This window comes from Myotis nattereri, assembly GCF_964212035.1.
Source record: "Myotis nattereri genome assembly, chromosome: 13".
Taxonomy (NCBI): Eukaryota; Metazoa; Chordata; class Mammalia; order Chiroptera; family Vespertilionidae; genus Myotis; species Myotis nattereri.
This window is the reverse complement of record NC_138088.1, coordinates 24,938,302-24,964,594: the sequence shown is the minus strand read 5'-3', so window position 1 is coordinate 24,964,594 and position 26,293 is coordinate 24,938,302. Positions and strand designations below refer to the sequence as shown.

Sequence of the window (26,293 nt, the reverse complement as noted above, 5' to 3'; positions counted from 1 at the left end):
GGGGGCGGGCCCGCGGCGCCGGAGGAGGAAGTGGCGCGGTGGTTGCTCCCTCTGCTCCCTCGGCTGGCTCCCGGGGCGCGGAGAGGAGCCGCGGTCCGGGTCGCTGCCTCAAGCTCCTCCGCTGCGCTCCTCCATGTGCTTCGGCGTCGTCGCTCCCCTCCCTCAGGCCGCCTCTCACTCCGGGGTCTATGGAAGTAATGGAAGGACCCCTCAACCTGGTGAGTGGCTCCCAGAGGGTCGCGTCCGCCCTCGGCTCCTTTGCCTCAGGAGTCGGGTCTGGTCCGCGGGGTGCGCCGACCCTCCATGCACGGGGCGCGGGTTCGGCGGGGGTGGTACTGGAGGCTGGGGGGCGCCAGCGGGCGTGGCCCACGGCGGCTCCGGGCAAGCTGTCCCGGACCATGATCCCCTCCGGGATCCCCGGCAAACTCTCGAGTCCGTTTCCCGCCGCCTCCGTGCGCCCCCTGCCGCAGGGCCTGCGCGGGGGGCGCCCACCCGCCGGGGCCGCCACCTCTCGAGGCCGGAGGAAATGCCTCCGAGCGCCACGTAAACACCTCCCCGCCGCCGGGAGCTGCACTGACAGCGGCCAGGGCAGCGGTGGTGTGTGATGCTGGGTCCGGCTTCTAATCCACAGGGTCTGGAGTCTGCGCCTCTCCACTTCGGAGAGATGGAGTCGTACCCCTCCTTTCCCCTCATGTCCCCCCTCATTCCGTTTCTCATCTATATTCACATGCATACACGGAAAGTCTCCCCTCTCTCGAGTAAGTTGGAGACAGCTGGAGGAAAAACAAAAACAAAACACAGGGCTGTCCTTGTTAGCTCTGGTTCATCACTTGAGGCATCACGAAAATTCGCTAAATGTTTGTCTTTCTCAGAAAAAAGTACTTATTATGTTTTTAGGCTTTTCAGGTGTCGAGGTTTAATAAGCAACCGCGAGAAAGCTGTTCTTTCCTGCCTGGCCGCTGCATCCGCTGGTTTCCCAGAGAGAGCACCTGTTTTGGATACTTGAGGCTGTAGAGCGGTGGTTCTCAACCTTCTGGCCCTTTCCATACAGCTCCTCATGTGGTGACCCCCAACCGTAAAATTATTTTCGTTGCTACTTCATAACTGTCACGTTGCTACGGCTATGAGTCGCAATGTAAATACCTGATATGCAGGGATGGTCTTAGGCGACCCCTGCGAAAGGGTCGTTTCGGCCGCCAAAGGGGTCGCGACCCACAGGTTGAGAACCGCTGCTGTAGGGACGCAGGAGGCACTTGTAAGAGTCACAAGTTGGAGATGCAGTTGCAGCGGTGGACACAGGGAGACTTAGTTGCTCAGGGTGGGACTGTGCACCCTGGGGGCGTGGAAGGGCCCTGGGCTGGATCTGACCCCTCCATGGAGCAGCAGCAGAGCCTGGTGGTTTCAGAGACTGTGCATCCTGGGGCTAGACTGCTTGAATGTGAACTCTGGCATGGTCACCCGAAAGCGAGGGTTAAAGGAACTAGGCGCGCAGGGCTGAGAGCAAACAGCGTGTGGTACATAGTACTGTGTAAGAGTTAGCTATCATAATAACCAGAGCGTAGACCCTTAATTTAAATCTCGCTTGTAAAATAAAGATTTGGGCTTGGGGAGCTTGGAAAAGTTTAAAATTCTAGGGCTGGAGCTAAAAGCGGTGGTTCCCAAATGACTGGTGCCAGGCTAGCTCCTCTGAGAGGCGCCTCCCAGTTTTATTAAGTCGATCCCTTCCCCCATTGGTAAGAGTTGTTTACACATAAAAAGAATTTGACTAGATTTGTGAGTTTTTTAAAAAAAAAAAGCAAAAACAAACCAGGAAAATGTCTTGCCCTTTTCTTGTTTTTAAGGTGACATATAGTTTGCAGTGAAATATAATGGATGGTTCAACGTTTAAACTTAACAGGAGTATTATTAGAAATCACCAGCAGTTTATTAAGTGCTCCAAAGTTCGTGTCCTTGCAAAATGACCATTGGTTCAGTGCCAGTTAGCTTTACTTTATTTGGCTGCAGGCTGCAGCAGAACCGCTGCCAAACTCCCACTGGTCTGAGGTAGCTTACCAGAAGACTGGAGTTGGGTGAGAGTTGTAGATGGAGCAGGAGAATTTAGTTCAGTGGTGGTAATAGTATTATCTCTTTATAGAGAATTTTTGAATCCAGTCTTGTTGAGCAGGCTAGCACAATTTGGTAACTTTGTAGGCAAGTATTAGAAATTTGGCATCTTGAATTCTTACACCATTTGAGATTTGAAAGTTCTGGGTTCTAGCTTAGCTTGTTTTTCAGAAGATAACAAGGGAAAAGAGATTAACATTTACTTGAATCGTTTAAACCAGTGGTTCTCAATCTTCTGGCCCTTTAAATACAGTTCCTCGTGTTGTGATCCAACCATAAAATTATTTTCGTGGCTACTTCATAACTGTCATGTTGCTACTGTTACGAATCGTAATGTAAATATCTGATATGCAGGATGTTCTTAGGCGACCCCTGTGAAAGGGTCATTCGACCGCCAAAGGGGTCGCGACCCACAGGTTGAGAACCGCTGGTTTAAACTGTGCTGTTAAGTATCAGTGACAGGCCTCTGAATTTGTTGTTACTCAGTTTTACATGACTGGGTTTTTTTGTTTTGTTTTTGAAGACTATCACATTCTTTTATGGGAGTAGATATCCAACTTTGTATTCAGTTGATTCAACCTGAGAAATAGTTCTCAATGCTTTGATTAATGAGTGCCTTTGAAAATCTCAGTAGTATATACGAGCTTTTTCTAATGATATAGGGTAGTCCAAATTCACTGTATAAAGACTATTACAGTACATAGGTTTATCATCATGTGTCCTCAGAGCATCCTTGGAATTTAGGAAGAACTGCTTCCCCGTTTTACAGATAAATAAGCCTAGGCTGAGAGAAATTAAGTAATTACTTAGACCAGTGACTCAAATACATTATAGATCACAATTTTTTTGATATCACATTAATGTACTCATCATTTTCATTTCACTATGGCCCTTATCTGTATTGAACTGTATATTTAGTCAACATTTATTTTTTAAAAAATTTATTTTATTGATTTTTCACAGAGAGGAAGGGAGAGGGATAGAGAGTTAGAAACATCGATGAGAGAGAAACATCAATCAGCTGCCTCCTGCACACCTCCTACTGGGGATGTGCCCGCAACCAAGGTACACGCCCTTGACCGGAATCTAACCTGGGACCCTTCAGCCTGCAGACCAACGCTCCATCCACTGAGCCAAACCGGTCAGGGCAGTCAACATTTATTTAGTGCCTCTGCCTCTAGTATTGATTCGTTTGTTAGGTTTGCAATACGGGCTAGTAGGCTTACTTTATCACAGTGAGTTTTTAGGATATGGAAGAGACCAGTCTGAAATAGTCATGATATACTGTATTATATCTTTAAATTTTAATTGATTTTTAGAAATATAAGGGAGGAGGAGGAGGAGAGAGAGAGAGAGAGAGAGAGAGAGAGAGAGAGAGAGAGAGAGAGATTTGTTATTCAACTTATTTATGCATTCATTGGTTGATTCTTGTATGTGCCCTGACCAAGGATCAAACCCACAACCTTGGTATATCAGGTTGATGTTCTAACCAACTGAGCTACTGGACCAGGGCTGAAATAGTAATATGTAGTACAGATATTGTGTTCTAGTTCTCTGGTTTTTGATATTGGTCAGGAGAACAGTAAGATAAATCGTATTTCCCTCGAGGGAAAAATAGGTAGTCCTTGCACTCTAAATAAGTTTTGTTTTACCAGCTTTTTCTGTCAGTTTTTAATATGGGAAAAATTATAACAAAAATTAGTGTATATTTAGGCATTTCCTTTGATATATTTAATTTTGGTATTGTGAGAGCTGGTAGCAAATGTCAGAACTTGTGAGATAATTTCTAGTTCTTTGGTTTGTTTGCTGTCTATATAGGAAGTGATGTCAGACCTTAATTTATACATGACTATTGCTCATGCTTTGCTTACCTACTCTGCACACTCAAAGGTATAATACACAATTATAATACAAAATATAATACACAATTGTATTCTGTGTGTTTGGCCCTTAAGAGTGCTGAGAATGTGCTTGTTGAGTAACTTAGCTTCCCTCTAGAGTGGTCAGTTTTTCTCATCTAAGAAAAGGAATCAGATAAGGTCCAAAGAATGACCTTGTACATACCTAGAATCTTTGTAATTATTCCATGTTAATTATATTGGCAATAAATTTTTTGCTGTTGTTAATCCTCACCTCTTTCTCCTTTTTTTTTTTTTTTAGAGAGAGAGTGGGAGGAAGGGAGTCTGGGGGGCAGGGAGAGAGAGTGAGAGAGAGAAGCAAACATCGATGTGAGAGAGACACATCAATCCGTTGTTTCTTCCGGGGCTGGGGATTGAACATGCAACCCATGTACCTGCCCTTGACCAGGAATCGACCCTTCGGTGCGAGGGCCAATGCTCCAACCATTGAGCAACACTGGTGAGGGTGGCAGTAAAAAGTTTTCCTTGTTGCGCTGGAAATTTCAAGGAAAATTCATCCTGTGTTACAAGCTAGGTTGGGCTAATGGAAGCACTTTGGGGAAAGGACTAGGACTAGGATAGAGAACTAGGACTTACCCTACAATTACTAAGGGCTGGGGTTGGTATCAGACACTTTGTTATTTATTTTGTTTTTTAGTACTATGTGAGATATTCCCCATTTTATGGATGAAGACATTGAAATGCAGAGTAAGGGCCCTGGCCAAGTAGCTCAGTTGGTTAAAGCATTGTCTTAATACATCAAAGGTTTTGGGTTCAATTCCCAGTCAGGGCACATACAAGAATCAACCAATAAAAAAAAAATTAGCCCAGTCCACATGGCTCAGTGGTTGAACCACGAGGTCATGGTTCGATTCCCAGTTAAGGCACATGCCCAGTTGCAGGCTTGATCCCCAGTGTGGGGTGTGTAGGAGGCAGCCAATCAATGATTCTCTCTCATTATTGTTTCTTTCTCTCTCTTCCTATCCCTTCCTCTCTGAAATCAATAAAAATATATTAAAAAAATCAGCTGATGAATGCATAAATAAATAGAACAAATAAATGTTTCTCTCCCTCTCCCTCTCTCCCTTCCCCCTCCCTCACTTCCTCTCTCCCTCTCCTTCCCCTCTAAAAATAAATCAATAAGTTAAAAAATTTTTAGTCTTAAAATACACACTGCGGTTTATTTTTAATTAAATCTTTATTCTTGAAAGTATTGCATATCCCCCCCCCCCATTGACCCTTTCTAGCCCACCCCCAACCCACACTACTGTTTAAGAATAAGTGTAGAGTAAGGGATAACAGTGGGATTTGAAAGCAAGTTTCTAAATAAAATACGATCTTTCTATTAGAGCAGTGTTTGCCCATTTGTTTTGACTGTGATTCACAGAAAGAAAATTTTCATAATGACTAGTACACACATATGTGCATATTACTGCAGAGTTGCTGCCTTATGAATGTATCTCCTGGAATTGTGTAAAACGCAGGGATCCTCATATATCTCACCCAAAACATAACAAAAAATTGAAACTCTATGATGCCATATATGTACATATACACATACACGTGTGTGCATGGTGCTATATTTGATATACTCTAATATTTACTATTGGATTTAAGAAAGTGCTGTTAACCCACTAAATTGATTTCACAACTCGCTAGCGGGCTGTATCCTGTAATTTGTCTTCACAGCAGATGGTGGTGGTTATGGAAAAAAGCAAGCTAAACTGGAAACATAAGGAAGAAAAAAAGATGCAGCAGAGCATGTGTTTGGGAAAAATTGATCCTTAGACTTAAAATCAAAAACAGGTGTTCTTGGACTTTTCTAACACATGAGGAGTTATCTTAAGTATAATTGTATTACTTTACTTAGGCATCCAATTCAGTACCTAACTTTTAGGAGCTACTGCTTGCCAGTATGAGACTCTGAATTGATTGAGAAAGGGGAGTGAATGAGATTTCTCCTTCACTGAAGACCCTACCTACCCCAAGGTTCAGGAGTACATTAGATTTTCCTTTGCCACCTTTTTTGGTGTTCTTTTTCTTTTCAATTTTACATGCAGCTTTTCCCTAGGGACACAAAAATATATGAAAAATAAAATAAGGTAAATACTGTTTCCTTTGGGAAAGAAGACAATATAGAACCTGTATTTTTTTTTAAATGTATTTTATTGATTTTTTACAGAGAGGAAGGGAGAGAGATAGAGAGTCAGAAACATCGATGAGAGAGAAACATCGATCAGCCGCCTCCTGCACATCCCCCACTGGGGATGTGCCCGCAACCAAGGTACATGCCCTTGACAGGAATCGAACCCGGGACCCTTCAGTCCGCAGGCTGACGCTCTTATCCACTGAGCCAAACCGGTCTCGGTTAGAGCCTGTATTTTTAAAGCAGTTAGCATATAGAAGTAGAATGTACTTTTTGGTGAGGGCTGTCACTTAGTTGTAATTAGGATTTTTGTCAGTTGCAGGTGATAGAAACCCACTTCAAATTTGCTGAAGTTAATTTGGGATAATTTATTGGAATCAAAAGAAAGGTGCAGGAAGGTAGGGCTACAGTGTAGGCGGGTCTAAGGACGTATGGGACCTGGGACTCGGGACTCAAAGATAATCAGATTTTTCCTCTCTGTAGATGAACATTTTCTACCTGGCTAACTCCTGAATGTTACATTAGGTAAAACCACTTAAAACTTTCCTGACATACTCTCTAGTCCTAAATTTGAAAATCTGATGGAACAAAATCTTTAGGTGTTCAGAGGACAAGGTAAAGAAGAATTTGGCAACTCCCACAGGAATGTTAATTTGTTATCTTGGAAGAAGAGCAGTTCACGGAGAGGAGTGTGGTGTGTGGAACGTACTGGTTGTTTCTGAAGAGGATTCACCACCAAGGGAGAAATTTGTACAGGGTACACAGACTAAGACATTACTAAATCTGAAGCTGTTTTACTTTTTATAAAAGTTTTAGAACATTTTGTAGTATTGTGCCTTCACTTTTACTCGAGGGAGTAGGAAAATTCTGGTTAAAATGTCCTAGAGATTGGATTGATTAAATAGTGAATGAAGTTAAGTGCACCAATGATTGACTCTCTTTCCCCTTCTCCCTTCCTCTTTCTTCCCTTCCCTCCCTCTGTGAGTGTCTGTGTGTGTGTATATATGTTTGTGTATATATAGTTATTTATTTTAGATTTTGATGCAGAGTTTTATTCTCACTTTTTTTCTGAAGTACAGTAATGTTCTGTTGGCATTTACCAATCTTTGATTTTGTTACCAACCCTCAACAAAACTTCTTCCATTCTTCCATCTAATTAACCAACAAATATTATGTATAATTACTATATATCAGGTACTGTTCTAGACTTCAAGGATTCAACAATGAATAGGACCAAATTCCTATTCTTACAGAACTCTCACCCCATGACTTTAGTTTTCTTTTCATCTATTGTGTCCTCTTTCTCTGTGTTTTTTTTTTAAGCATAGTTACTTTTAGTTTCTTGCGTGTTAATTCCAATATATGGATAATCTCTGAATCTGTTTCTCATCCTTTTCTCTATGTTAGTTACTTTTACCTGCTTTGCATGCCTAGTAACTTTATTGTATGTCACATACTGTGGATGGTATGTTGTAGAGACTCTGAATTGGTCATCTTCCTCTAAAGAGTGTAAAGTTTTGTGCTGGCTGGTAGCTAGAATACTGATAGATCACCTTGATCTAGTCTAGGTTTAATTTTAGGTTTTATTAGGGTGGGTCTATTTTAGTTTTATCCATAATGCTTAGAGTGTGGTTCTTCCTCTCAGGGTTGGTCTTCCTGAGGTCTCAGGTGAAGTGCCAGGTTTTCACCAAAGTTACTCTGTCTAGGTCCAAACTGTAACCTGTCTTCCTAGCACTATGTGGCTTCTGAAATCTCTGCTCGGGGCTTCTGCTTGGACTCCTGGATTGTGCTCTGTTCTCTTGCAACTTAGGACGTCAGCCAAGGACCTGGAAGATTTTTTTAATGTATATTTTTAAAGTGTCTATACTGCAGTTCCGTCCAATCATGGAGTCTCTTCAAATTCTAATCTTTTGGTTCCAGTCTTCATCACTTCTGCTCAGTGAGATACTGCTTGGCTTTTATTTTCCTGCACTCTATTTTGGAAAATGCCCTCAGAAAGAAAGCTAGGATGAATGTAGGCCTCATAACTTGTGCGTTTTCCTTTTGAAAATGTAATCTGTTATGTTTACGCTCAGTGTCTGTTAACTCCTGTTTTTATATTTATAACTGAAGGGTAGACCCGTGCCACCTGTTCCATCATAGGTGGATCAGAAGTACAAATTTCCATGAGAATGTCCAAGAGATTTTTTTTAATATATTTTATTGATTTTTTTTTCTTTTTTCTTTTTTTTTTACAGAGAAGAAGGGAGAGGGATAGAAAGTCAGAAACATCGATGAGAGAGATCGATCAGCTGCCTCCTGCACGCCCCACAGTGGGGACATGCCTGCAACCAAGGTACATGCCCTTGACCGGAATCGAACCCAGGACCCTTGAATCCGCAGGCCGACGCTCTATCCACTGAGCCAAACCGGTTCGGCAAGAATGTCCAAGAGATTTTTAAAACAATTAAATCAGATTATTGTAAACTCTAAGTGTCAGAAAGTACTTCAATGTGAGATGGTGATGTCACGGAATCTAATATTCATTATTTAAGTGATAGAGTGTTACAGTCCCATGAGGATTGGTCAATCACTGCTTTCCTGTGTAAACAAAATCTATTTCGCAATAGAATTTGATGCACCTGAGAGTGAAAGAGAGGCTACTATTATATGTTATCTATTGCTACATAGCAAATTATCCCAAAGTTTAGCAGCTTAAAACAACACACATTTTTTATCTCAGTGTTTCTGTGTGAGGAATAAGGGCATGGCTGAGCTGGGTTCTTTCCTTCAGGGTCTTTTCACTGGGCTACAGTGAAGGTGTCAGCTGGGGCCACAGTGCCACTTACAGGCTTCACTGGGGCAGGAGCTGCGTGCAAGCTCACTCAGGTTTGATAGCAAGATTCAGTTCCTTGAGCGCTTGTGGGCAGGATTTCAGTTCTTTGCTGGCTGTTGGCAGGCTACTTTTCTTCCATGTGAGCCTTTCTATGGGGCAGCTCACTACATGACTGTTGGGGTCCATTAAAGTGAGCAAGGAAGAGAGTACTACCAAGATGGAAGTGACAATCTTCTGTAACCTGATCACGGAAGTGACGTCCTGTTTCCTTTGCTATAGTCTGTTTTTTTAGATGCAGTTCACTAGGTCTAGCCCACATTTGAGGAAGGGTCACTACAAAGAACATGGCTCTTTCAAAGCTCAGGAAGGTAAAGGTACCTGCAGCTTTACACCTTTTAGTTCTTTTTTTCCCCTGTACCTAGAACCTTTTTGATTGAGTGCCACTTGTTTTAACTATATTATCCAAAAACATTCCTTAGAAAAATCATAGTGATCATAACTTAGCTTTCTTCATCATGTGCATTGTCTTCCTGAAAGATGTGTATAATTTCTGGGCACTATAAAATATATTGCTGTGTTCAGAACATATTTTTTGCTCAATCTAAGACTCCAGGGTTAAAATTATTTTAAGCGCTCAGTCATTTATTGTTATCCATTATTTTTTTTTTAATTGGTTTTTTACAGGGAGGAAGGGAGAGGGATAGAGAGCCAGAAACATTGATGAGAGAGAAACATCGATCAGCTGCCTCCTGCACACTCCCCACTGGGAATGTGCCCGCAGCCAAGGTACATGCCCTTGACCTGAATCGAACCTGGGACCCTTGAGTTCGCAGGCCAACGCTCTATCCACTGAGCCAAACCGGTTAGGGCCCATTATTATTTTCAGAAGTAAATTGAGACTTAGAGAACAAGATTTTCGTCTCAGTTGCAAAAGTGATTCTCTGAAGTATTTTTTTATGATGCATTAGTTGCACATTTTTTTGAAAAGTATGTTAGATTATTCACTTTACACCTGACAAAACATTTTGCTTTTTTAAAAAAAATGTATTTCTATTGATTTTAGAGAGGGAGAGAGATAGAAACATCAATGATGAGAGACAATCATCTATCGGCTGCCTCCTGCACGCCCCACACGGGATCAAGCCCACAACCTGGACATGTGCCCTGACCTGGAATCGAACTGTGACCTCCTGGTTCATAGGTCGACACTCAATCACAGAGCCATGCCAGTCGGGCCAGATTTTGCTTTTTTAAAAAGTAAATTGAGGTAAAGTACCCATAACATAAAATATACCATCTTTATTAAGTGTCCAGTCTAGTAGCATTAAGTATATCTAAATTGTTGTGAAACATCTTCAGAACTTTTTCATTTTGCAAAGCTGGAACTAATCCTGTTAAACAACAACTCTTCACTTTTCTCTCTCCTCAGCCCTTGGCAGCCACCATTCTACTTCTATTTCTATGAGTTTGAATACTTTAGATATTTCATATAAGTGGGATCATGCAGTTTTTTCTTTTTGTAAGTGGTTTATTTTATATTTCATTGACTTAAATATCTTCAAAGCTTATCCATGCTGTAGCATGTGTCAATTTCCTTTTAAAAAAAAAATACACACACACACACACACACACACACACACACACACACGAGAGGTCCGATGCATGAAATTTGTGCAAGAGTATGCCTTTGCAGCCCCGGCTGCCTCAGCCGCCGTGGCAGCCCCGGCTTCGTCCGGAAGGTCATCCAGATGGTTGTTCCGCTCTTCGACCGTTTGTTCGATTTGCATATTACGCTTTTATTATTATAGATTTTTATTGATTTCAGAGAGGAGGGAAGATGGAGAAACATCAGTGATGAGAGAGAATCATTGATTGGCTGCCTCCTGCATGCCCCCTGTTGGGGATCGAGCCTGCAACCGGGCATGTATCCTGACCAGGAATTGAACCATGACCTCTTGGTTCATAGGTCGACTCTCAACCACTAAGCAGCACTGGCCAGGCAATTTCTTTCCCTTTTAAGGCTGAATAATATTCTGTTGTATGTATATACCACGGTTTATTCATTCATCTATTGATGGACATTTGGGTTGCTTCCACTTTTTGACTATTGTGAACAGTGCTGCTATGAACATGGTAGTACAGTGCTTTTCACTTTTTTTAAAGAAGTTTTGATAAGTCATCTGTGAGTTTGTTAGTGAGGAAAACATTACGTAGTAGCTGGAAGACTTGTTGATTATTTGTCTTTCTCCTTGCCTGCTAACCATTTAACTTTATGTAAGATATACCCATCTGGATCTGTTGGACCTCTTAAAGAGAAGGAAACACATTTACAAAGTTGTGGTAAATTTTAAAATGTAACAGAGGTAAAGAGCCCAGTGACTACTCATTTAATGCATTTACCTTTCATCTGGGGACACTTTAGTCATATGCTTTCAGAACTTTTGAGTTTGTCTTTGTTGTTTTGGTGAAAAATCTCCATCATAATATTAAATATAGGTATTGTAATTACTCAGCTGTACGATGCACACATTTTATATTTTAAAAACAAATAGTAACTTTAAGGTTGAGAGGGAAGAATGAGTTACAGAAAAGAAGCAATTAGAAATGTTTGTCTTCTAGGCTCATCAACAGAGCAGACGTGCAGATCGTTTATTAGCTGCGGGGAAATACGAGGAGGCTATATCTTGTCACAAAAAGGCTACAGGTGAGTATTCTCTTTAAGAAGTACTGAGTGTAAAACTGTAGGGCAGTTCTTTCCTCCAGTATTTCTTAACACTTTATTTGGAATGAAAATAATAGTAATGATGTGCTGTGACCCCACTGACCCCCTGGAACATCAGCTTGCATTATTTTTTTAAAATATATTTTTTTATTGATTTCAGAGAGGAAGGGAGAAGGAGAGAGAGATAGAAACATCAATGATGAGAGAGAATCATTTATCGGCTGCCTCCTGCATGCCCTTTAGTGGGATCAAGCCTGCAACACAGGTATGTGCCCTTGACTGGAATCGAACCCGGGACCTTTCAGTCCACAGGCCGATGCTCTATCCACTGAGCCAAACCAGCTAGGGCAGTTTGCATTATTTTTGAGTGTGTTGGATTTCCCAGCTCTTCCCAACCCAGACTTACGTACTTCTTTCCTCCTTTCCTTCCTTCCTTCCTTCCTTCCTTCCTTCCTTCCTTCCTTCCTTCCTGCCCTCCTGCCCTCCCCTTTCCTTTCCCTTCCTTTCTTTTTCTTTCTTTCTTTTCCTCCCCTCCCCTTCCTACGCGACCCCCCCCCCCCCCCCCCCCCCCCCCGCACAAAGATTCACGCAATAGGCCTTCCTTCCCCTGGCTGCTGGCAACGGGTTTCTTCCGGCACCCGGGACCCAGGCCTTTGGTCTGGCCGCAGCAAGCCTCTTCAGTCTTCAGTCTTCACTCCGGCCAGAGCCTTCAGTCTTTGCTCCGTGCCTGCATATGCAAATTAACCACCATCTTTGTTGGGTTAATTTGCATAGTCACTCTGATTGGCTGGTGGGCGTAGTGGAGTGACACAATTTGCATGTTTCTCTTTTATTAGTGTAGGTTGATTTCAGAGAGGAAGGGAGAGGGAGAGAGAGAAACATCAATGATGAGAGAGAATCACTGATCAACTGCCTCCTACTGGGGATCGAGCCCACAACCTGGGCATGTGCCCTGACCAGGAATCGAATTGTGACCTCCTGGTTCATAGGTTGATGCTCAACCACTGAGCCATGCTGGTCAGGCCAGACTTCTTTCTAAACCATGAAAATTATACATTCCATATTGGTAAACGATTCCTGGACACGGCTTTCTGAGCCCGACGATCCCTAAAGACAGAAGTGATGGCCAGATGTCTGCCAGTATATCTTGGTTATATTATAGAAAAGGAGTCTGGATTTCAAAGTTAGCTATTTTGGGTTCTGAAAGTAATAATTAGTTTGACTCCAACCAATTAATTTGCACTGAGTTTCTGTTTTCTAAAATCTTGATAATGCAAGATGCATCAGACTCTTTCCTGTGGTTTTTCTTTAGCTTCTCTTCTGAATATTTCATCTATATATTCATGCTTGTAATATTGTGCTGGTGATAGCTTTTTTTTAAGGTATAAAATTTATAGAGTAACTGGCTTCTAATCAAACACTTAATTTTATCCCAATCAGGCATACAACCTAGCATATGTTGAACTCAGAAATAGATCTTTGGGGTGTGTTTTTGTTGGATGAATAGCATATGTAAAAGCTTTGGGGAAAGGGCTGTTTTACTCATGCTTCATCCAAAATGGTATAGCTACCTTTCTTAGAGCAAACCTTATCACCTCTCTGCTAGAGGAAGTTACTCTCCGTTTCCTCTAGGCCAGCGTGATAATCAGAGCCATGTTCTTTCCTGGTAGAGTCTGCCTCTCCTGTGTTACCTTACTGCTGAAAAACACACCACATCGTGGACACTGGTTTGGATAAGTCCTCTTATGTCAGTGATTTTTGCCTGTAAATCAGTGATTTTCAGAGAAAATTTCAACTCATTTTTTTTTTTAAAGAATTAGTTTTGCTACTGAAGTGTACCACTTCAGCTATACAGCTGAGTATATTGTACCCCATAAATCTTTGTGAATTTTTATGGTGAGTTTTATGGGGGCTTAATACAACATTAAACTTGGTAGCTAGTTCTCTTTAAGTCTTTCATAAACCCTACTAGAGGCCCAGTGCACGAAATTTGTGCACGGGTAGGGTCCCTAGCGGCTGCTGGTTGCCAGCCGGGTCCTCCCTTCCCCTGGCTGCCTGCCACTGATCAGGGCCTCCCTTCCCGCAGTTGGCCAGCCAGCCCCAGCCCCTGAGTCGAACTCCTGGTCGAACTCCTGGTCTAACTCCCCGTCGAGGGGACAATTTGTGTATTACGCTTTTAATATATAGGATTTTGTTATGAATCAAATTGTTAACTTTGTAGTCACTATAAAGAAAAGATAATGTATTATATACTATTTAAGAAAACCATGTTGTAGATGAATGCCACAGTGAAATGACACCTTTAGTAAAATAACCCAGGGTGGTCATGGTTACACATCTGTAACATATTAAGATGGAGTGATTAGTATATGTTAGGTGTTGAACAGTAGGACATTCTGAATAAAATGTATATAAAAGGGAGAAAAGTATTTTTCATTCCTAACCTATATCCATGTCTTTTTTAGAAGACTTAAAACTAATGTTGGGCTTTAAACACCTCTTCCCCCTTTGTCTGTATCTAAATTCTGTGACATTCTCAGGAGTAGAAAGATAAAGGCAGCCTGTTGGATCCCATTAACTTTAATTATGGAGATAGAACTTATGAGCCAATTTGGGAGTTTAAACTTGGTTAAAAATAGCCTTGTAACTTATATACTTATATGCATAGCCCATGGACACAGGCAATAGGATGGTGAAGACCTGGGGTGAGGGGGTGGGAGGAGGGAGGTCAAGGGGGGTTAAACAGGAGACATCTGTAATACTATCAACAATAAAAATAGATATTAAAAAATAGCCTTGTGTTGCATTTCTGAGTGGAGTTGTCAATGTAATACTAGTTTGAAAACTGACATGGTTGGAATGACCTCAATGTTTTGTAAATTGACTGACATTTAGGGCTTGTAACAGCAGTGTTTTGGGAGGTGTGGATGTAGATGTATTTTGAGAGGAGGGAATTTAACATTTGGCAATCATCTTAAAGATATGACAGGGAAAGGTTCATCTGAGAAAGACTCAAGAGGAAGGAAAGCCTGAATTGAGAGAACCTAGGGCAAAAGAAGGGGACTCTGTTCAGCTGTCAAAGATCAGAGGAGATTCTGAGACTAAAAATTTACCGTGAGATTGCATAGCTAAGGACTCAGAGCCTGTATACTATATAGAGTTTTGATAGTGTTTGTTTTGTAAATGTGTTGAAATAAAGCGGTAACTTGATTTCTCTTTCCTTTTTGAGAAAGGTATGATCTACTCTTGAGGTGGACAGTAACTGAATTAGATGAAATGAGTATATGAGCATTCATTGGACAGATAAACTGAGATACCAAATCTCAGGAAGAAAAAAAGCTGTCTAAACGTGGCCGGAGGTGGAGAGAAGTTGTTCACATTTTACCATCTAATATGAAAAAAGGAAAGCTTAAGAGGCCACAAACTCTTGTTAGAAAAATCTATTGCCTTGAACCAGTGGTTCTCAACCTTCTGGCCCTTTAAATACAGTTCCTCATGTTGTGACCCAACCATAAAATTATTTTCGTTGCTACTTCATAACTGTAATGTTGCTACTGTTATGAATCGTAATGTAAATATCTGATATGCAGGGTGGTCTTAGGCAACCCCTGTGAAAGGGTCGTTCGACCGCCAAAGGGGTCATGACCCACAGGTTGAGAACCACTGCTTTAAACCCTTGATTAACAGCTGTAACTGGATTGGTGTAATTCTCCTTTATTAGCTTTCTGCAGTCCAGTTCCCTAAGTGAATTTCATTTCTTTCACAGACAGCAAGAAGAGCAAAAGCTTAAATGGGAAGTTGATAATATCCATTGACAATGCTTAGAACTCAAAAAATGAACATTTGAGATGAGCAGACCTCAGAGTGAAGTGTTTCTGTGTATTTGGTTGAAAACAAGTCTTTTTTCTTTCTTTTTTTTTGGCAAGGCACATATCTTTACTCCTGCAGGAGGGTGCACACACACATGGTCTGGGAGCACACGCATACTGAGCGGGCAGTCCGCTCGACTTTTTATTCTTGGCTTTTTATTCCTGATGCACCTGACCTGTCCCTTACTTACTCTTGGAGCTTATGCTCAGTCTTTCGTGATTGGCTAATTTAAAGGAAGGGGTTGACCTTTGCCAGAAAACAAGTCTTGACCTACCTTCGCATTAGACTGTGGTGACATGAAAATGACTCAGAGTAGATTAGTCTTTGTCATTAAGAGGTAATATTTTGCTCTGTGTGCCCCAGATAAGTTGTACAATTTGTACTTTGGTACCAGATTCATGATAGAATAGTAAAAGATGTTATTTTAAGAATTAATAGATTCTTCAGATTTTCTTAGTTCCTTTCCCCCATCATTTGTTTAATATTTACTTTAAATATTAGCCTAGTGTTGTAATTGAAGGAAGCATTTTAACCAGATTTGTTAGATTTTTGTGAGTAAATGTTTCTTAAATTTCTGCCTTGATGGAACTGGAGCATTTGTTCCTTTTGTGACTCAGGAGTAAATCCATGACCATGCAATCAGATTAAAAATTTTTCCTTTTAAAATAAATTTTTTTAATAAAATATATTTTAATTGATTTCAGAGAGGAAGGGAGAGAGAGTTAGAAACATCAGTGATGAGAGAATCATTGATCAGCTGCCTCCTACACACCCCCTACTGGGGATCAGGCTCAAAACCTGGGCATGTGCCCTTGACTGGAATTGAATCTAGGACTCTTCAGTCCGCAGGCTGACATTCAATCCACTGAGCCAAACCAGCTAGTGCTAAAATAACTATTTTTTAAGGCCCAGATTTAAAATCTTGGAAATACTTTAAGTCAGCGGTCACCAACCTTTCAGACCTCACTACCACTGCTTTAAATGACAGTGTGACTGCTGTTGAATTCTTTGTGCTTTGGCAGCTCAGTGTCCTTGGGTATCCTTTTCTCTCATGTTACAGTTTTAAGGTTCAAAGGGAGGCATTCCAGTTAAGTTTGGTTTCGCCAAATCGTTCCATTTGTTAAGAAAGCAGATTTAAAACAAACTGTAGTTCAGACAAGGAGACAAATATATGCAGACATAATGGGAGGGATGTCTAGGAAAATTCATCCACACCATCAGAGCAATAGATAGAATGTCTCAACTGAGTTAAACATGAACAGAAGGAAAAGAAATAGTCTTTGTGCACCCATACACATTTAACATAGGAATAAAAGAAAAAAATGGAGGAAAAAGGTAAGTATGGCTGGAGCAAAAACTGTATAACCAATTCTGTGCTTTTGTTACCAGCAAGACCATGAGACTTTGGATCTTGTTTTCTCAAAGGAAAGATTTCAATCGAGAGACAGTATAGAAAAGCAAAAGCAAGCAAGCTTTTGTTGACCATAGCAAAAACACATTTAGGGCAGTGAAACAAGGAAGAGCAGAGAAGCCGCCTCAGGAGTTAGCCTAGGCTGGGCTGTTTTGGCTCACCGGGAAGTCAGAGAAAGGGGACCTTGGAGACAAATTCAGGGGGTTAGCCTGGGATAAGTTGCTGCTGCCCCATTTCTCCCCGGTTGCAAGTCTTGTGGGGTCCCTTGGCGTTTAGGAGGTAGATGCCTGTGAGGGAAGACGGGAAGGAAGGGGGGAATGGCATGGGCATGCTCTCTGGAGCAAGAGTGACGGGGACCTTCATTCTCAGGGTTTTTAAAGCTGGGCATTTAGAGGAGGTCTTAGGAGAGGATCAATAGAATATTCATCAGCTTTATGCTGATATACTAAAATGAGATTTATTCGCTTAATTTGTCTATCCTTGGGTGTGGTTGGCAAATGACACTAATTGGATTTCTGTTATGTGTCTCCCTGAGTAGGGTGATTTAAGCTATTTACCTTTAAAGTGCCAGCCATTTACTCTTCTGTATTTTTGGTTTAGGGATGATAGGATTCACTAGGTGGCTGCGCACTGCTATTTAACTATTTGACTTAGTTTCCCTATTCCCACGTGTCCTGGAATTTTCCTAGCTTCTTACTTCAGAAGTTAAGAACCACCGAGGTCTCTTCCGTCTCACTGATAACACTTTCTGTTGGGGTGGGGGAATCCAGTTAAAATGTGTCTTAAGTACTGTGGCAGAACCTGGCAGACAGCAGTTCTAAGTCATGGACTCTGAAAATCATTAACATATTTGGATTAACACCAGACAGAAAAGCAGTACCTTGTGGTGTTGTAGGCGGTGGGAATGGCACCAGGTGTCTGACTGATGGGGTCAGACTGTACCTGGGTTCAGCAACCTTGGTACTTGAGTTCTGGCTAGGAAAAGAATTCAGAGCCAAGACTCAAACTTGTTGGAGAAGATTTATTAGGCAAGCAAAGAGAAAGGAAACTCAGAAAAGAAATTTCCAGTGGGCAGCTGAGAGAGTGGGCCAGGGCTCCTTTTAACTCCACGGAGGGGGTTAACTGCTTTCATATTCAAGCTAATCTATGGGGTCTGTCCTGCCATCTTCTGTCCTTGTATGGAGTTAGATGGGGCTTTCCTCCAGCCCCCTTATTCTCTAAGGGTGGGGGCCTACCACATGACAAGGAAGAAAAGGCCAGGAGAATCTGACCTGCGCGATCAGAGGCTTTCTAGGGTGTTGAGGGTGTAGGGTGTCTTAGGGGCAAGGTCTTTATTAACAGTACTTACCTCCAATATCTGCTCTACCAGTTTTATTCCATTGCTAGGTGTCTAGCAGTTCTGTCCTGGTGATCTTCTGTAACTGGCCCATTGTCCTTGCTCTGCTCATGTTTGTCTAACTGTCTACCACAGTAATATCTGAAAAAAGGCAAAAGAGAAACTTAATGTAAAGGTGAGAGATGGTGAAAAGTTTATAGTAAGCAAGAAATAAAAAATGGAGATTGAGTATGATATATTAATTTTGTAAAAATATATTTTTATTGAATTCAGTGAGGGAGAGAGATCAGTGAGAGAGAATCATTGATCGGCTGCCTCCTGCATGCCCCCTACTGGGGATCAAGCCTGCAACCCAGGCATGTGCCCTTGACTTGAATCGAACCCGAACCCTTCAGTCTGTAGGCCAATGCTCTATCCACTGAGCCAAACCAGCTAGAGCTGATCTGTTATTATTAATACCTCATCTTGGTCCAGACAGGATATAGAAGGCCTTATACCAAAATATAATATGTAATTAAACATAAGTAGGTGAGAAAACCTCCCTCTCTTCTACTCTCTAAAAATCAATGGGAAAAATATCCTTAGGTGAGGATTACCAAAAAAAGCACTGTGGATTCTTGCATATTTGATAGAATTTGGCTTTAAACTTGCTAGCAGTCAGGTCAAAGAGGAACATTATGGATTTTTACAGTGACTATTTTAAGATCAAAGAGAAGTTTATTAAGTTATTGCCCATTTATAGTCTTTGTCAATGACACAGTATGTTTGACAACTTGCTTACAATAAATGTCAACAAGGGTTTTAACTCCCTAATTCCTAGCAGTCTGTTGGCATAGCTCAGAAACAAGTCAAAAGTTCTTTAGGAGGCCCAAATGATAGTGCAGATGTTTATGTCAGTAAAAAAGTCATTGGTAATCATCCTATATAATAAAAGAGAAGCATGTAAATTGACCGTCCCTCTGCTATGCTCACCAGCCAATCTATGCAAATTAACCCGACAAAGATGGTGGTTTAATTTGCATACACATGCGCCAGGCAGAGAGCAGAGCAGGAGAGGCGGCAGCTTGGGGGGACATGGCTCCTTTGGTCGCTCCCAGTGACCAAGGGAGCCATGCCCCCCCCCCCCCCGCAAGCCTCCAGGCGGAGAACAGAGTGGGAGAGCCGGCAGAGAGTGGAGCTGCTTGGGGAACTTGGCTCCCCAAGCCGCCAGACAGAGAGCAGAAAGGGAGAGCTGGTGGCTTGGAGGACTTGGCAGAGTGGGAGGCTGTGGGACGGAGACAGAGCAGGAAGGGAAAACCAAGATCATGGGGAGCACCAGGAATTCTGGGAACAGTCGTTCTGGTGGCAGCCCCAGGACGGGAAGCAGAAGCCCAGAGCACGGGGAGCACCAGGAATGCTGGGAATCGTAGTTCTGGTGGCAGACGGATGATCTAGACCAGGGGTGGGCAAACTTTTTGACTCGAGGGCCACAATGGGTTCTTAAACTGGACCGGAGGGCCGGAACAAAAGCATGGATGGAGTGTTTGTGTGAACTAATATAAATTCAAAGTAAACATCGTTACATAAAAGGTTACCGTCTTTTTTTTCAATAGTTTTATTCATTTCAAAGGGGCCGGATCCGGCCCGCGGGCCGTAGTTTGCCCACGGCTGATCTAGACACTAGAGCAAAGTGAGCCTGGAGCAAGTTACTGTTGCGGTGGGGGATGGAGGGAAAGCAAAGGTGAGAGACATAAGTAAAATCAGAGTGTCTAGGAAAAATTAAAGGGAAGATATCCTAAAACTTCCAGGAAATCTCTACCAATGAAGCAAAGAAAAAAAATGCCTCTATTATTCTGTGAGCAACAAACCAAACTGGGTTGGGGGGTCTCAGACAATTCGCTCATATGACTGCAAAGACAGACAGAAACTCCCGGATTGGAGAGGGTGCAGGTCGGGCTGAGGGACCCCCACACCCCCCCAGTGCATGAATGTCGTGCACCGGACCTCTAGTATCTTTATATTTTTGTGAGCATGAGTAATAGGGTTTTGACGGGTTCTTGTTTAATTTTCATCCTCAATTCTGTTTTCTGATTGGGCCATCTTTACTTCCTTAATTGTGAAATCTACAGGGATTTTAAACAACAAACTCTTCAATCCTGGCTGGTGTGGTTAGAACATTGTCCTGCACTGAAGGGTTGCAGGTTTGATTCCCAGTCAGGGCATATATCCAGGGTTGTGAGTTCGATCCCAGTTGGGCATGTATGGGAGGCAACCGATTGATGTTTCTCTCTCACATCGATATTCCTTTCTCTCTCTCTCTCCCTGTCTCTCAAATTAATTTAAAAAAGAACAAACTCCTTCAAGATGGGGTAGGGAATGGCTACATTTGATTCCCACTGACATATTTTTAAATTCTCATCTTGTTTCTTTTCAGGAACAGGATAACTATATAATAGCAGCGTTGCTTCTAAGATCATTTCTCTCTGTCACATGAGGAGTATTAAAACTCTTCCTTTGCCCTGTTACTTACAAAATGACAACACTCATATTAATGTGCCTCTTTTTTTTTAAACCAGCATATCTTTCTGAAGCCATGAAGCTAACACAGTCTGAACAGGTGAGACATTTTCTTAATATTTACAACAAGGGTTAGAAGGATTTTCTTGTGAAGTGTTGACTTGTGTATAAAACCAAGCATTGGGCCCCTCTCAAAACACTATAGTCAAAATACAGTATGGGGCGAAAGTAGGTTTGCAATTGTTCATATGAAAAATAATACAATAATTAATAAAAATGCAAGAATAAACTTTTTCGTGTACTCTCAACTGTAAACCCACTTTTGCCTCACCCTGTATATAAAATGGGCAAAAGAAAAGTATTTTAGAAAGGAAATTATAACTAAATGAACTGCTGTTGATTACCAGACACACCAGACATGGTATGCAGAAACTCCTATCCTTTTTTCCTAGTGGTTACTTACAGGTCTCAGATTGCCACACGTGTCCTAGAGATGCCTCGTAGGGCCTTTCGTGATCATTAGCTCATTTGACCAGGAGCTCACAGTAAGTAGGCTGCCCTGGGCAAGGGGACCTGTTGGCCTTCCCTTTGCTTCTCAAAGATAATTTAAATCTAAACTTACCTTTCCCCAAATTCCTAAGCAATTCTGGTATTTGTTTTTAATCCTTACTCGAGGATATTTTTCCCATTGAGTTTTTTAGAGTGAAAGGGAGGGAGGGGACAAGGAGAGAGAAACATTGATGTGAGAGAGATATATAGATTGGTTGCCTCCTGCTCACATCTCAAATGGGGCCGGGGATCAAACCTGCAATCAAACCTGTGACCCTTTGGTCTGCAGGCTCTAACCATTGGAGGAACAGGCCAGGTGTTGGTTTGTTTTTAAGTTTTTCAGGTAGAAACCCATAAAAGGGATTGCTGGGTCATATGGTAACTCTATTCTTAATATTTTGAGGACCCAACATACAGTTTTCCATAGTGGTTGTACCAGTTTACATTCCTACCAGCAGTGAATGAGGGTTTCTTTTTCTCTACAACCTCTCCAACATTTGGTACAGGTGTGAAGTGGTATCTCATTGTAGTTTTTTTTCTTTTTGGTTAATTCTCACCCAAGGATATTTTCCCATTGATTTTTAGGGAGAGTGGAAGAGAGAGGGAAAGACAGAGAGAAACATTAATGTGAGGGAAGCACATTGATTGGTTGCCTCCTACACGAGCCCTGATGAGGGCCCGTGCTGGGGAGGAGCCTGAAACCAAGGTACATACAGGACACTTTGGTCCACAGGCTGTTCTACCCATGGAGCCAAACCGGCTAGGGCTGGTTCTGGTACTTTTTAGCTTGGTCTCACCAATGGCTTTAAATTGTTTTCTGTGTTTGGGGAAGGCTTCCCTAGGTTTTTAAATTACCTTTATCCACAGATGATTTCCTGATTATACAAGTGGTAGGTACATAGGAGGTGATTGGTAAATGTTTAATTGAATTAAGGAGATCCTTTCTGTGAGGAGATACCAGTGGCAAAGAAAAAACACAGAGTTCCTCAAACTGAACCAAGAGAACTGAGAAGTTGTGTTCTATCACATGCACTTCCCTTTGATTATAGAACTGCTCATGTTAGTCCTGTAATATAGATGTGCACTGAACCTTCTGAACACCCTGTTAGCTAGTTATGGAATTGATGTCTAAAGAGGAAGATTTTCTGTTTTTAAGCCGAGTATCAATGGCATTGCAGAGAGTTAAGGCACAGTTAAAAAAGGTCTGATTCAGTATGTGGATTTGGAATAGTACTTCTGACTTGCTGAGTGAATGGTGTTCTGTTTATATTCATAAGTTAGCATAAGTGTTAACTTACCTAGAAATAACTAGTTATTTTGAAAAACATTTGAGGTTTAATTGAATCATAGACATAGTATATAGATTTTAAGTGTTAAATCGGGCTATTCAGAAAGGAAGGTCTTGGAATAGTATTTGCTGGACATTACTAAAGAGACTCATAATGTAAAATTGTTCCTTTCTTTCTGTGTAACAGGCTCATTTATCACTGGAACTGCAAAGGGATAGCCACATGAAACAGCTCCTCCTCATTCAGGAGAGGTGGAAGAGGGCGAAGCGGGAGGAAAGGTTGAAAGCCCAGCAGAGCACAGACAAGGATGCCGCTGCCCAGCTTCAGGCATCTCACAAGCCCTCTGCTGAGGAGGCAGAAGGCCACAGTCTCCTTCTCTCTCAGAACTACAGCCCTTCCACAGAGAAACACCTGCCTGAAATTCAGAGGGTCTTTGATAGGGATCCAGACACACTGCTATTTTTACTTCAGCAAAAGAGTGAGCCAACAGAGCCATGCATTGGAAGCAAAGCCCCAAAAGATGATAAAACCATTATAGAAGAGCAGGCAACCAAAATTGCAGATTTGAAGAGGCATGTGGAATACCTTATGGCTGAGAATGAAAAATTAAGGAAAGAAAATAAACAACTCAAGGCTGAAAAGGCCAGACTTCTAAAAGGCCCAGTAGAAAAAGAGCTGGATGTAGATGCTGATTTTGTTGAAAAGTCAGAGTTATGGAGCTTGCCGCCACAGTCAGAAACTGCTACAGCCTCTTCAACCTGGCAGAAATTTGCAGCAAGTACTGGGAAAGCCAAGGATATTCCAATACCCAATCTTCCCCCCTTGGATTTTCCATCTCCAGAACTACCCCTTATGGAACTCTCTGAGGATATTCTGAAAGGACTTATGAATAATTAAAATGGAAGGCCATAGAAGAGGTGAGAAGAGGAAATAATACAGTTAATCCAGAAGAAACAAAAAAGGGAAAAGCACATACAAGGGTAATCCTGGAAACGCTTCATTACCTGGCACCCGTGGAGAGGAGGCAGCGCAGGACTCGGGAAGCGGTCACTGTGAAATACGCCGAGCATCTGACTTCTGACCCAAGCTAATGATTCCAGACTTGGCAGACACTAACCCCTCGGAGGTTCACTTTCTCCTAATACAAACCAAATGGCTACCTGGAATAATTTTTTCAAGCAACAATTATTTTTCTTATCTTCAGGGTTAAAATGTATAAAAGTATGTTATGTGTAATTAATCTATAATGCCATAAATGATAATGCAAAACAAATAATACGGTGGCCTGGGAGGCTGCCTGGTATTTGAAACATGCTTTCTATCATGCATTGACTGTATGCATTTTGTTATGCACATTTCATTTGTTTAATAAGGTGTGTAAGACACCTTTCTAGATGAAACTCTGTGTGCCACACTTTGCACTACTCATAACATAATGATAACCTCAAGACTATCAGGAGAAATATTTAAATTTCCATTTTATGAAGAACCAAATTATTAGTTATGCTTTTTTAAAAAAATTACCAGTTTACATAATTAATCAGGGTGCATTTTAAGTTCTAATTTTTTTTTGTTTATTGTATAATGCATCATTTGAAAATACCAAGGAAATAATCCTTTTGTTTTTAATGATGCACGAGTGGAAGTAATGCTAGTTGGCAGTATTTGATTGTAAGAAATCAATAAAGTACTTGTGTTTTATACCTTTGGTGAACGTGGTTGGTACTTGAAAAGCAAGTTTTATATGGTTTCTATGTTGTAAATTTTGAATATGATTTTGAAGAGATTCTATCAAAGGATTACTTTGGTATATTACAAATTTCCTTCAGTGTTTTGTAGTGCGGTTCCTCTCTAGGGAGCAAGAACAAGGAAGTTCCTGAGTCCTAAACGTGTTCCCAACCTTTCCTTGTCCTAGCACACATGAAAAATGCTCAGGTGGAGCTGCCATTCCTGGGCACCTGCCACCAGCTGGAGGGAGCGTGGTGGTGGGGAAGCGCTCGCTGGGCCTTGTCTTCTGCAGAGTCCAGGTGCTCCGGGATGAGAAGGCCAAGAGGAGCATAGAAGGGAAACACATTTGAGTGTAAGCGCGGAGTTTGTTTAAAGCATAGACTTGGTGGAATTGAGGGAGTGACAGACATAAGGAGGAATAGCAAACTGCCTCCCCTGAGGAAACCAGGCACAGTGGGGCTGAGGGGTAGGGGCTGGCTTACATGTTTAGTGGTGAAGCTAGCAGAAGTAGGGTGACATGGAGTGACCATTCAGAGGTCATGTTTTTTTCTTGTGTTGTCTTGCTACAGATGAAACCAAAAGTAAACTAACTTCTTAAAAGAGTTCCACCCTGTTAAAAGTTATATTAATTTGTCCACCTCAGTGTTGTTGAATATTTTGCTTGCCTAGTCTTCCTTATAAAATTTCAGATTTAGCAAGTTTGTGCCAAAAACAAACTATTAGCCTAGCCACTTCTCACTTAAAAAGGAGATTTATTAGGGCTGACACGAATACTTTCAAATCACATTCCTTTTCTGCCACTACCCTCTTCCTGCCCTCCCCTGCCCCCCATGGCTGGCAGGGATGTGCATTTTGCAGGACCTTGCTGTGCATTTCCCCTCACAGCTGCACGCTAAGTGAACTAATCTTTTTCTTTGTCTTGGAAGTTCTTTTTCCCACTAGTTAGTACTCTTGTTACATCTGGTTTTTAAGTTCCGTGTTTGCGTCTTGACAGAATGTATGTGCCTTTGACCAACATGACATGGCGTCCTTTGTAACATCCTAGCACAGGGTCTTCTGTAGAGTAGATTCTTAAAACAAAAAAACACCTGTTTTACTCAATTGTAGGACCTAGCCTCTGGGCTTGTGGCCCATCTCTGATTTGGGGTTTTTAGGTGTTCTTGTGTCTTTTCTCTCTAGTTTAAGGCACTGAAAGGGACTTGAGAATAGCTTGCTTCCAGAAAGGAATGCATTATACATGCATAGGGAGTTTAGCAGGTCTTGTCTTTCCTTACTGAGGGGTGGCCTCTTGCCACTGAACCCAGATAACTAGCTGGGCATTAGAGAAGTTCAGGAAGCCTAGTCCTGAGTTCTTATTTTCGGCTTTTCACAGAAGGACAATAAAACACTGCTTTCAGAAAGTAAGTGGTATGTAAGAATCTGAGCTGTGCCGCTGTGGTGACCACAGTAATCCATACTTCCTTGAAACCATGCTTAAGAGAAAAGGAAATCGGAAGAAGGTATTTTCAAAATAGTCTCTTCAAAGCCATTGTTCACATTTTATCAAGGTTATTGAAATAAAATATTTTGTCTCTAGGTGAATCAGTTCAAAATGTTAAATACCTTATCTTTCTGCTTTTAACACTTCCTAGGTACTTTTTTGTTTTAATGTATTTTGGATGTCATAATTTTTAGGGCCTTTAAGACCTATTGTTTTACAAAGAAACAAATTTGAGTCTCAGAGAGTTATGTGAAGTTTTATACCAGACTGAGAGCAGAGCCAAGAGGAAGGTGTCTGACTAGCAGTCCCGTGCTGTTTTTACTGGGCTACACTGGAGCTGAATTGTCTAGTTTTCCTACTGTGGCCAAGGGAACTGGTCATTCAAGTTTCTCCTCAGGCACACATTATACCACTGCACTTCAGCTACCGATCATCTGGGGAAGTTGAGTT

At 41.7% G+C, this 26,293-nt stretch overlaps 1 protein-coding gene across 2 annotated transcripts; it reads left to right on the top strand.

The window, feature by feature from the left end:
* NRBF2 (nuclear receptor binding factor 2) lies at positions 1–24,343 on the top strand. 2 transcript variants are annotated; one of them, XM_081104404.1, is made up of 4 exons: positions 1–218; positions 11,582–11,666; positions 20,857–20,897; positions 22,822–24,343. In XM_081104404.1, the coding sequence occupies exons 1-4, from the start codon at positions 189–191 to the stop codon at positions 23,530–23,532; spliced, it is 867 nt and encodes a 288-aa protein (XP_080960530.1). In that variant the 5' UTR covers positions 1–188; the 3' UTR covers positions 23,533–24,343. The 2 variants fall into 2 exon arrangements, with proteins under 2 accessions (XP_080960530.1, XP_080960531.1); XM_081104405.1 differs by lacking the exon at positions 11,582–11,666 and having other exon boundaries at positions 19–218.
* The last annotated feature ends 1,950 nt before the right edge of the window (positions 24,344–26,293 follow it).

Excerpts from the sequence above, each read along its gene's own strand:
- NRBF2 (XM_081104404.1), top strand. The coding sequence starts at position 189 with ATGGAAGTAATGGAAGGACCCCTCAACCTG. Across the intron at positions 219-11,581 it reads TGGAAGGACCCCTCAACCTG|GCTCATCAACAGAGCAGACG; the intron begins GTGAGTGGCTCC and ends TTTGTCTTCTAG. Across the intron at positions 20,898-22,821 it reads AGCTAACACAGTCTGAACAG|GCTCATTTATCACTGGAACT; the intron begins GTGAGACATTTT and ends TCTGTGTAACAG.